The following is a 12,761-nucleotide window of genomic DNA, read 5'->3' on the forward strand; positions in this document are numbered from 1 at the left end:
TCACATACAATAAAAGGCTCCACAAGCAGGTTTAATGATTCCTTCTAGAGCAAACATTAAATAGTAATAGCATTAAATAGTACCACTGTGGGTTAATTCTTTTATTCCCCTCTAAGTCCAACATTGCCTGGATTTTTATCATGTTTTGCAGGCTCCTGTTTTTCAGGCATAAAATGAGACAGACTTCTTAAGAAGAAGCCCACAATGGAGGAGCCATGTCAAATGGTCCCAAGTCCCCTTTTGCACCTAATCTGTGCCTGCAAACAGGAGCAGGGTGTTTTGCACATACAACGGCGGTGAGTGTGTGTTTGGTTTGCCTGTTACACGAGCCTTGGAGAATCTGACCCTAAATATTAAACAAACACATGAAGTCCCCATGTCTGCTGCCCAGAATCAACAGTGCAATCTTTAAGTGCCTGGACATCTTTGATATGTGCCCATCTGGTCTCTCCATTTGGAGTCTTTGCTACTCCTAAAACTGGAACTAATTTAGCAACCTCGGCCTACTGAGAGCTCAGGATGGAGTTTTCACACCTCGGGCACATGCTGCAGTGGGACTGGCAAGGGAGTTCCGCACTCACCTAGGCCTTGCTCTTGGAGTTTGCTTGTCTCCTTTAACTACTGCTACTCTATTAGGAACTGTGGTGTCAAAGACTGAGGAATCCAAAGAGTTCTTCATGGTTTTTCTCCTAGTGCTCAGCTCATTTATAGTCAGATTCTGTTGGCTGATGGGTTTGGAAGCAAGAGCTAACGATTTATGGTAACCATAGACAGGGCCGCCCAGAGGGGGGGGGCAAGTGGGGCAATTTGCCCCAGGCCCCGGGCCCCACAGAGGCCCCTGAAATTGCTTTACTCCAGGCCCCCTGAATCCTCTGGGCGGCCCTGACCACAGACTCTAGCTAACTGAAGGGGGTATCTATTACTCTGACTTACACACTTGCACATCAGCCAGGGCTTTGGCTCCTTGCTTATAATTTGCACAGCTTTGGCCAGCTGCTCACCTGCAGGCTTTGGTCTGGCTTCTAAGGTCGTTAAGATGAGCAGGAGGAGAGGAACAGCAAGTAGCAGCTTCATCATTCAGCTCCAAGAGCACGCAGCCTCTGGAGGTTAGAAGGTTCACTGCAAGGAGAAGACAGGAAATCACAATGCTATTCTGGGATGTTTATAAGGCAAATATGAACATATCTGGGAACCAGAAAGTCAGCAATAGTCACTGTCCTGGTCCAGGGTGAATGATCCAAAATACCAACCCACAGGGGTCTAAATGGATGCACCAGCATTTTAAAAAGATCTCTGAATGGCAATTATGGGAGAATTCAAGCCAGTGACAGGAGTAGGGAAGAGAGAGCCAGCCAAAGACCAACAACAAAAGTTAAGGATGAGATTTCCAAAGACTAGGTGATTCAGACACCCAATTCCATTTCATTTTAAACGGGAACTGGATGCCTAAATCCCTTGGTCAGCTTTGAATACTTCAGCCTAGAGCACCAGTAGTTGCAAACCAGCACCCTAAATTCCTCTTGATACATGGGTGAGTTTTCCCTTTTGTGGTTTAGCAACATCATTGCAGTTAAATTTCATTACAGTTGGTGATGACGCATCAAACAGAAAGAGCTCAGTTTGATTTGCAAACAGTGGGCTGAGCTGGCAGTCAGACAAGCCTTATTGTATAAACTGGGCAGATCTGATTTATAGCCAAACACTCTCATACCCGGTTGCACCACAGCCCTCTTTAGCACACAGAAAAGCAGGATGCCTGTATCAGGGAAAGTGAGACAGTAGTTATCTAGTCACCTTCTCTTGCCATAGATCACCAGACTGGACTGAGGGACACTGGCTATATGTACTGAGCACTCATGAATGAAATGCCAGCCCAGCCAGGACAGGGCCCCATGTGCTAGGTGCTGTACAAACAGAGTAAATCACACTCCCTGCCTTAAAGAGCAATGGCCATCAGTTTGTGCCTACAATCCTTCCCCACAGAATCCAGCGACCTGTCTGCAGAGAGATGTTACCTTATTGAACCTCCAGTGTTTTGCAGCTGTTTCTTCCCGAGATAATTCCTTGGTTGCATCCTCTGTGCTCCAATATTTATTTTATTTGTCTGATGTAGATAGCTGCGTGTTTGGGCTCTTAGGGGGAAAGACATTTAGTTTGTTTTTTCAAAACCTCAGGATGTCACGTCCACCCCCACTTCTCCCCTCCCTGGTTATGAGTTCTTCACTGCATTTGCCTGTCTCCCTTTGGGGATCCTTATTTATTTGTTTGCTTTTATTAATGCACCAACCAATGATTAGGCACCAATCATGGTGCAGTATGAGTAAAATAAATGAATACTACTAATGGCCACCGCCAAACAATAGTGCTTTATGCTGGGTGAAAGCTAAATAGGGAGCAATTATATAGGTACCCTCAGAATAACTTGATTCTCCCCCTCCCCCTTTATGGATTTGCACAGTGAAACTCAAACTCTGCTCTAGCCCTGAATCTTTAAATGCACAATGGAGCTCTTTGTGCTGAGGTCTCTGCGGGCAGGACATTCCATCCAAGAGGAGGCGAGGAGACCCCACATTCCCAAACACACAGGCCAATATGGGAGAGCAGCTCATAGCCCAGACATGTCCACAGGAGTGCTGCAAATGGCCATTAAAATTCAAATTGCAGCACAACCCAAAGCAAGGAATGCAGCCAGAGCAAAGCAACGGGAGGGAGGGAGAAAGGTACCACAGCAAAGGGTCTGGACCGTGCCAGGTCTGGTGCGGTTTGTTTGCATGTTATCTGATTCAGAGCCAGGGGAAGGAAATAACAGGCACGTCTCCAGAAATATCACCTTAAGGAGATAAAATAGAGGTTTTAAGGCACCATCTCTTTGGAATACAAACGAATTGATTGTGTAAGTCACTTCAGCCCCTGAAGTTGAACCAGCAGTCTCTCTGTCTTTTGCTCAGATTTGGGATAAATCCTCATTATGCGATTGCTTTAGAGAGAGGAAGGTCGGTCAGAATAAGTTTTAAAGATCATTTAGACCTGTAATTCGTTGCCAGCGGAGGCAGATATGTCACTGGCATTGCTTGGAGCTACAGCCAGGGCACCAGAGGATCACACTCCAACACTGGTGTCATCTGGAGTCACAGAATGTTAAGCTACAACATGGTATTGCACTAAGGCACTTCAGAAATTACAGGTTTCCAAAGACATGGACCATGCCAAAGGTGTTGGTCTGGGTCAATCTGTAAATCAGGCAATGAAGCCATTATCTGGAAGATGATCTCCCTGCCTTATGATTAAAGGAAAACTTCATTACGGTGAGGGTGAGATTCTATTCTCTTCATCTAATTACCAAGAAAACAAAATCACTACAAAAATATTTAGGGCCTAGATTTTCAGGAATGCCGGCATACTTTCAAGTATGCAAAATAGGTGCGTATTTGCATGTCCTAATTTCTGCAGACATTTACCTGGATCATAATTGCAGTTGCAATAACTGGCCATGCAAATATTCTTAGAGTCAACCTGTGAAGAGTAGGACTGAGAGAGCTGTCTTTCCCTTTAGAGCCCTCATGGTTCCTATACCAGTCCACACCTCCAGGACAAAAACCAACCACAAACTTCCTGCAGCTAAGAAGATTCTTCCTACTTATGTTACTTCATAATTCTTGCAAAGAGTCCTGTGGCACCTTATAGACTAACAGACGTATTGGAGCATCAGCTTTCGTGGGTGAATATCCACTTCTTCGGATGCACTTCTTCGTGGGTATTCACTCACGAAAGTGCATGCTCCATTATGTCTGTTAGTCTATAAGGTGCCACAGGACTCTTTGCTGCTTTTACAGATCCAGACTAACACGGCTACCCCTCTGATACTTCATAATTCTTGTTTATGAGGACACCTTTTTACTGTTTTATACCTTCCTCTGAATCATTTGGCTCTGGCCTCTGTTGGAAACAGGGTATCAGAATAGATGGTACATTGATTTCATTCTGTAGGGCAGTTCCTATTCTCCTACACCTTGGAAATCAGTCTCTTCAAATTGTTGTGGGGCAAGTTAGATTTATGGCTGGAAAATATCGTTAATAAGCTATCTCCCTGTGAGAGAGGCAGCACCATTTACGGAGTCAAGATTATAAAAAAGCAATTTTTTCAGTAAGTCATTTTAAGAATAATCCTCAGTACATATTTATTTAGCGCTCTAAGGTTGCAGTCATAACTAATCACTTGAGTGTTCATTTAACCACCAACTGCTAATATACAATCCCTGAATCAATTTCTTGTAAGGAAGCAGGCCCAGTTAGTAGGTTTAAAGCTGCATCCTTAACACTGTCTCCAGTTCTGGTGTCCACACTTCAGAAAGGATGTTGAAAAACTGGAAAGGACTGAAAGTCAGAAAAGAGCGACAAGAATGATTTGAGATCTGGAAAATATACTGTGAAGTGAGAGACTTAAGAGGCTCAATCTGTTTAGTTTAACCAAGAAACTGTTGAGTTGACTTGATCACGGTCTGTAAGCACCTACACAGGGAAGAGAGTTCTGATAGTAGCAGGCACTTTAATCTATCGAAAAGGGCACAATGAGATCCAATGGTTGGAAGCTAAAGCTAGACAAATTCAGACTAGAAACAAGGCACAAGTTTTTAGCAGTGAGCATAATTAAGCACTCGAACAATGTACCTAGGGATGTAGTGGATTCTCCATCACTTGAAGTCTCTAAATCAAGTTTAGATACCTTTCTAAAAGAGATGCTATAGATCAACCAGAAGTTATGGGCTTGGTGGAGGAATTACTTGGTGAGGTTCTCTGGCTTGTGTTATGCAAGACATGAGATTAGAAGATCATAATGATCCCTCCTGCCCTTAAAATCTAGGATGTGATGAATCTTTCTGAACAATGCAAGTTTGCTTGCAGCTTGGAATGCATATTCCTGAAATGTGCAGTATGAAGGTATTAAATTATCACATCACGCTAGTCACCCGCCTTCTTTGACACAGGCTGACACAGTTTAGTGGCACTTGCTCTGATGCAGCTAAACATCTGCAAGTGAAATAGTCTGCAGGAAACACTTGCTCCCCAACCAAATCTGTTTCATTTCACCCCTTTTTAACAGATTTGTTTTCCAGAGGTATTTTTCTGGGAAAAAGCAGTTGCTAACCACAAAATATTTCTAGGCAGCTGTGCCATGCATAACATTTCTGTAGGTTTCTAGAGTCCACGCCTTACTCCAGTGGCAGGCTGGCATGGAGCCTAGGTTTGTCGGTGTCCGGGTAACTTCAAAGCCAGCACAGACAGAAGAATGAACTGTAAGGGAGAGAAACTAACAAAAAACAGTTGGGGATTTTTTTATATCCTCTTAATTCTTTAATAATTCTTAAAGTTCCACTGGGCTGGAAGAGGTTAATGTCTGCCTGGGGTGGGTCTGTGTAACAATAATGCATGCCGCATCCCAGTCATGACATCAGGCATTACCGCATACTAACCCTGCAGCACAGCTTATACTGCCTGATGCCATGATTAGGATAGCAGCATCAGCTCAGAGACGGCACATCTGTCCCAGCTGTTGCCATGCCATGCCATGCACCCATGACAGCCCACAGGGTGACCCCGGTCATTTCTTCATTCCTCCCTCCCATGGGAGAGGTGGGATTTGCCCGCTGGGCTGTGCCTGTTTGACTCTCTCTCCCTTCTCTGTTTTGCCCCGTCTCCCTCTGCCACCACTGCTGTTTGTCTGGCAGAGGCGGGAGACGTGTGGGAAGCACACAGCTGGGAAACAGGTGCTGAAAGGAAGAGCAAATACTGGGCAGGACTGAAAAATTAGGACATAATCAGGAGACCTTGGCGATAGCAACTCAGTTATAAAGTGAAAGAGATACAGGCAGGGTGTGATTGTTCAAGGTAAAGGCTGCTGGGAGCTGTTCCAGCACCACAGGGTGATAGGGACCTCGGCTCAGGCTAAGGAGACAAAAAGGTTCCCAAAACAAGAGGGGTGCCAAGATAGAAGTTCTTTGACTTTCAGAGCGGCACAAGGACATAAATAATCAGCTGCTTTGCACTGGGCAGAAGGATGCCTCAACCTGGTGGTTGATACGTGAGCAAAAGAGGGCAGCACAGGAAAAGTACGCAACAGAAGTGTAGATGGTGACTCCAGACTCCTCTCAACTCACAGAGCGATCACAGGCTAGGAGGCCTCCCCCACTTCACGATGGATCCCCCAGGGCAAACAGGTATGTCAGCTCAGCACCCTGTGCATGCTGCTGCTTCCACACACGCTGGCACATCCGAGCACAGTGCCAGCTCTCTTGCATTGCTCTCTGCTCAGATTGCCTCCGTCTGTCTGTCTGGATTATCTGCCAAATCCTGACTCTCAGGAAAAACAGCAGCTTCAGATTTCAGTGTGGCCTCCTTGGCAATTTGTTTCCTAGCTACAGGTTAATAGAAACGTTTGGAATATTCCACTTCTGACCCATAATCACAGGTCAGGGATCTGAAAGCCCTGGGGATGCAGATCAGCTCTGTATTCCAATTGCTATCATAGGCTGGGAGGGTTTTGCCTATTGGACTCTATGTGAGAGTGAGTGGGTGGATGAGAGAGGGGATGGAAGTCACAGGGGGCTGAAGCACTTTTGCAGACTGAGAAAAATCTCTGACCCCGGTGTCTTAGGCAGAGAAATGGATTCTGGATTAGACCCCGGGAATCACAGCCATTTCACTTGGACTTGCCATGGTGTTCCTGTGACTCACACAGCTTGTCTGCATTTCTGGGATTTCTGCTGCTTTACTCAACAACCCCAGGAGCAAACAAGTCTCAGACTCAGAACGGCGTGTTCCACCTGCTAAAATGACAATAGCAAAGATGACCAGATTGAGATCAAGGGCCAGAGGAGAGTGGGGCATATCCCCAAGGGTCTGTGATTGGGTGCCAGTCAGTCTTAAAGTACACATGAGAAAGACTTTTTGGAAAGTTGGTGGAGAACAAGGAAGGACAATAGCCAGAAAGTTTCATGAGCTGCTCCAGTACCCGCTGGTATGTACACAGGGGACAAGAATAATAATTAGAGCTGGTTGGAAAAATTCCAACTAAACATCGTTTTGTCAGAATTTGCCCATTTGGAGAAACTGAAACGTGCCACAGAGACCGTCTGATTTTGCCGAAGTTCTGATGGAACCCAGGCAGGGTTCCAATGGAGGCCTGGCTGCCAGGCAGGTTTTGAAGGCAGGTTTTGCTGGGGAGTCCAAGCTTCTAAGGTCTGCAGCTCTGGGGCAGCCAGCTCTGTGGACTGTCACAGGGCTAGGGAGGGTCTCCTGTGGTCCATAGCAATCCACCAAGTGGACTGCCCCAGAGCCGGGATTCCATTCCCTTGGTGAAGAATTTTGAAGTATTGGTTTTCATTCCTAATCAGAACAAAACCAACTTGTGGCCTATCTAAATGCTCCGTGCGAGGGAACTGCCTCTCTGCACCCAGCTCTAGTAGACATAATAATACTGTGTTTTTTTACAAAGCATTGTATCCACAGATCTGAAAGCAGGGTGGGTCGGTAATCATTCCCCCCATTGCACAGAAAGGGAAGCTACACCACAGAGGTGATTTGCCAAGGTCACACAGCAGGTCCGTGGCAAAGCCTGGAAGCCAGGTCTCCTGGTTCCCACAGAGCAACCTCTAGTTGAGGCGTCATTAGATCAGTCAGGCTGCAGAGCCGGGGTGTGCAGCCTACTCAGCTGATTTTTGACTCATGCCAGGGTGGGCTTTGTATCCATACTCCTCCCTGGTTGGCTACATTATGCCCACACTTAGCAACACTAACAGCACACTGAGCATGGAAGCTGGCGTAGGGACCAACCAAAACAAGTCACAGGCATCTTCATTCTTCGGTGGCTTTCAGGTGTGCTCACTGCACAAAGAAAAGGGAAAACCGAACAGTCACACAGTACCCTTCCCACAGGGAAAACCCTGTACTCCCTGGGTGCAGACACCTGGCCTTTCTCAAGCAGTTTCTCCTTCTGCTTTGCAAGAAGCTGTTCTTATAGCGTTCCCTGCCTCTCCCCCTCATCCCCCAAGTTTGATGGAGCCATTTCTCCCCAGCCCTGCTTCATAATTTCCCCTGAGCCCCTGCATGAGCGTGAGCAAAGGGTTAACCCCTTTCTTAGTGGAAATTAGTGCTCTGCCCCCTGAAACACACACTATTATTCAGCTATTTCCTTCCCACTCTGGCCTAATAACCCTATACACAAATACGTGCCATGTGCGAAACTAAAAAGGGGCAGCTCCTCCATTCCTGAGGATCCTGGGAGGAGGCAGGGGAGAGGCAGTTTAAGCAGCTGGCTGAGGGGTGAACATTCTCATGACAAGAGATCAGTTACACATTGGGTAGAGCTGCTGGGCAGGATGAGCACAGCACCATTGCACTGTGCCTTTGGCAATGCTAACTCCCCACGAATGCGCTGGGATTGTAGACTCCTCGGGGCAGTGACTTATTTTTGTTCTGTGTTTGTACAGCACCTAGCGTAATGGGACCCTGGTCTGTGACTGAGGCCCCTAGATGCTACCATAATACAATAATAATGGGCCAGTCCTGGTTTAATGGAGGGGTGACGCTTTTCTATGTTGTATTAAATTGCAGTTCTTTTCACTAGTGGGGAAGCAAATCCCAGTTCTTTCTAATGTTTTGGGACTCATTTTTATCCTCCAAGACCCAAATTCTACACACACACGCATCTTATGTGTAACAGTAACTCACAGCTTTGCAGGACTCCTTTTCAGTAGCATGGTAAACGAGGCTGGGGTTTAACGTTGCCTTCCCCACCAGCTGTGCTTAGTTCACACAGCTGGAGACTTATGTAAACCAAGAGAAAGAAAAAGACAGAATAGTAGCTACAGCAGGTGTCTGCTCCTCTCTGTTGTGCTGTGGGTGTCTGAGAGCAAAGATGAGATCAGCAAATGGTTCTCATTAGGTCAGTGATTATTCTTCCATATCCTCTGGCTGGACACCCCATCCCAAACCAGGCAAGTCTCTGCAAAGGACTCTTTATAGTAAGAAGTGCTGCCAGGCATATCTATAGAGACTGCACTTGCCCTGTTGCCAGACATTCCAGGTACTTCCTGACATTATACTGGCATGTAAAGAGGACGACCAGCAACCAAAGGGTTGGACGCTTCCTGTTTGTACATACAAAAGCGCCTGCCCTGCAGTGCAACATTCGCAACTTCCCCTGGTACCTTCAGACAAGGAAGAAACTGAACACTAGAGCTGGCTGGAAAAGGGAATTTCTGTCCTGCAGGAAATTCCAACATTTCAAAGCTGTTTTCATTCCGAATTAGGAACAAAATGGCAAAATTCTGAACTTAGCACAGAACTGAAATTCTGAACAATAGTCTGGAAACATCCAAATGTTTCATTTCAATCATGTTAAATCATTTCATTCTGATGATGTCAAAATAGTGTAATATAATATTAAATATAATGTTAAATGTAATATAGCATATTAACATTCATATAATCTGCTTCTGTTTTGCTGGGTTATTAATTTCATTTTTCGGGTTTATTTTTAGCAATTTTTGCATTTTATGTAGATATCCAAAAATTGGGAGTTTCAAGGCTCTCTTTGTATATACTGTAATGAATAATGCATATACCATACATTACTCAGTATGGTAGTATAGAACGTCATGCATCATCTCTTTGCAATGCTCCCTAGAGCACTTTAATGTAGTACTGTTTCAAACAACGCACTTGGGAACCTTTAGTGCACACCAGCAGGAGCTATATGGACCAATTTATGTGCAACACCTTAGTGCACTTTAGAAACCACACTCCTGTAGCCTGCATTACTGCTCCATCTAACTAGAACAGGTTTGTCTACTCAAGCTGTGAAGCATACTCCCAGCTGTAGGGTAGATGTGCCCACAGAGGCACATAATGGAAACACTCAGCAGATGTCTCTACAATTCCACAAAGCAGGATTTAGATCCCTGCTGAGAAGCATTTGACTTGAACCTCAGACGAATTTGAAATCAGCCCTGGTTTGACTCTGATCTGCATGTGTGAACCAGCTGTACTTTGTGCTAACTCGGCTTGTGTTCACAAAGTTCTCATCAGAGCTGCATGCAAACTTTTCTGCTGCATCCGGGAATCCAGGAATATTCTGAGGCTGCTCCTCATGTTCTCCAGAGAGTTTTGACACCAAACTGGGTTCTCCAGGAAAAATCACATAGTAATTCCAATATAGCCACAAGTCCTCTATCTGGTTTGTGCAAACCTATAGTAAACTTGAACCTCTCCTCTTAACTTTACAATTGGGAAAAGGGTTCTCTTGAGCCCAAGCCTTTCCAAATATCAGGACTTGCAAATCTATGTGAAATGCTTCTGCCATACAAAATGGCATCTTGACTTGTGCTAAGGAGCTCATTGGAAAATGACCAAGGTTCCTAACACACCCAGGTGTTAGACCCAGCAGAACTGAACAAAACAGTTCACATGAGCATCTAGGGAAGTATGTGAAGTTTGGGTCTGAAAGATGCAGTTCCCTCCAACCTGAGATACCAGCTTCTCTGCAACCCAAAGGGACAATCTTGCAGCTCCACCACATCCCACCTTTAAAATAAAATCCTTAGCTAGGAACAGCAACCCTTCCATGAACTGTAGCTCCTGTGTCACCAGTCAACCACTTACACCTCACCCTGCCTTCAGTCTCCTGAAGGTACAAACTAGTCTTCTCCTCCAAGTCCTTATTTCTAAATGCAAAAACATGAAAAATGGCCTCATGCTTTTAAATAGTGAATTTATACGGATTTGGATGTGTTATACTGATCATGTACAGTGTTTAAGAGAATATACCCTTGAAAAGATAGGTCACTGGGGTCAAAAAAAGAGAAAGAAGCTTAGATATTAAGATATTAGGTGCCTTACGATATGATAGATAGATTCTACAAATTTATTCTGCGTGGGGAAGAAAGCCCAACATACTCCACTAATGGATTTAGACAGCTCATCAAGCACACCAAAATCCCACCACTGAAGAGGGGAAAGATAGTCCTATGGTAGTCCAGTGATAGTCCAGTAGTAGCCTGAATCTTGGAAGACCAGCATTCAATTCCCTGCTCTGTCACAGACTTCCCATGTGAGCTTGGGCAAGTCACTTTGCATCTCCATGCCTCAGTTTACCATCTGTAAATTGGAGTAATAGCACTTCTCCATCTTGCAAGAGGTGTTACGAGGATAAAAGCATTCAAGATAATAAGATGCTTAAATTTATTGTGGAAAGAATGGTCCATATAAGTATCTACTTATAGGGGCATTTTAGCAATTTTCTCCCATCACACACACACACCTCTGCTTGACAGAAGAGGCTCACCAGACCCCAGGGAAATAGAAACCCAAGAACAGGAGCATTATTTTTGCCTGCTCCTACAATATTGCATTTACAGATGGAATACAATATTTTGTCATTTTACTGTGAGTTTATTAAAGTTAAAACTGAAACAAGATGCTCTACAATTTTATCCTGACTAAAAACAAAAAACAAAAAACCGAACATGTAGCCTGTGTAGCATATTTTATGCACATTTCTATACCATTCCCTGTTTTAACCAGGCTATTTTTAGAACCTTATCTTGCCAAGACTGGAAAGGGAAAAGAACCCTTCTAACCGCTAAAAATGTTACATGACACTGAAAGCTATGTCTGTGTTGCAAATATCTACAGAGGGCCAATTCTTCCAGCGCCAGCAGCAGGTAACAAAGAAGTGTGAATGCTGGATTTCAGTGACTGACCTCTGAATGAAATTCTTATGCCAGCTCTGATTAAAATCTGGGCGAGTTCACATTAAGTGGATTGAACCCAGATGTTCCAGCTGCTACCATATGGCCAGAGGTGGAGATAAAGTTATTACATTAGATAATTATTACTGTCAACAAGTCAAATGGGCAGCTCAGCCCTGTACCATTCCCAGGTGATGCTTGTGTTTGACTTTTGGTATAAAGAGGTTAGTCAGTTTCTCTGGAAACAGCAGATTTCCAACAAGTTTCTCTAAAAACACAACTGAATTATTTTCACAAACATTTTTTCCCTCTTAATTACTCAGACTAGCATCTGGCCATCATTCACTCACACATGCACTACATTGCACCTCATCCTTCATATGTTTCAGCCCTGTTCATTCAAACATTTGTAAATTTCATTTTATGATTTTTCGGGTTTTAACAAGGCAGAGGCATTGTTCAGAAATCTAACAAAGGGGCCCCTATTGGAAACTTTTAAATGATTTAAGCAAAGATTTCCCTTGAAAACCTCCAACTCCTGCTGGAAACCTCCAGGGAAATACTGTATTAGGAGCAATCACAGCACTGGGCCCGTCTAGGACCACAAACTGCCTGCAAGTGCACCTAGTTAGCGCCAACAAAAGCATCTTTAAAAGCAACTCCCAAGCTCCAGCCTGTCTAATCTGATTACATGTTTTTTAATTCTTCCTTTTCGTGGAATTTATAAAAGTGTTTGAATAACATTTCCAGCTGAATGCAGTAATGGCCTGTCTGCTTAGACACAAAGTGTCATTTTACCAAAATTACCAAAATCTTCTGCATGCCTTCCAGATGCAGAAGATCCATTCACTTCACTGAGCCATGCTCTGAGAGAAGAATATCAGAGTTGAGAGTTACCAGGTAGATCTGAGAGCAGGATTTTGCTCTGGGTTTTTGCACAAATCAAAGGCAAATCTAATGACATCCCAGAATGGACCATTCGGACCCGCTTCTGAAACTCAATTTGTAACAGTA

General features: G+C 44.5%; 1 protein-coding gene across 1 annotated transcript in view; it reads left to right on the forward strand.

The window, feature by feature from the left end:
* Positions 1-6,193: 6,193 nt before the first annotated feature.
* RBPJL (recombination signal binding protein for immunoglobulin kappa J region like) overlaps positions 6,194-12,761 on the forward strand; it is a 39,135-nt gene continuing 32,567 nt past the window's right edge. The window contains exon 1 of the mRNA XM_065414643.1: positions 6,194-6,215. Coding sequence (XP_065270715.1) covers positions 6,194-6,215 — 22 coding nt within the window. The remainder of the gene's footprint in view (positions 6,216-12,761) is intronic.

The sequence above is a fragment of the Emys orbicularis genome, chromosome 12 (genome assembly GCF_028017835.1).
Source record: "Emys orbicularis isolate rEmyOrb1 chromosome 12, rEmyOrb1.hap1, whole genome shotgun sequence".
In the NCBI taxonomy this organism is placed as follows: domain Eukaryota; kingdom Metazoa; phylum Chordata; order Testudines; family Emydidae; genus Emys; species Emys orbicularis.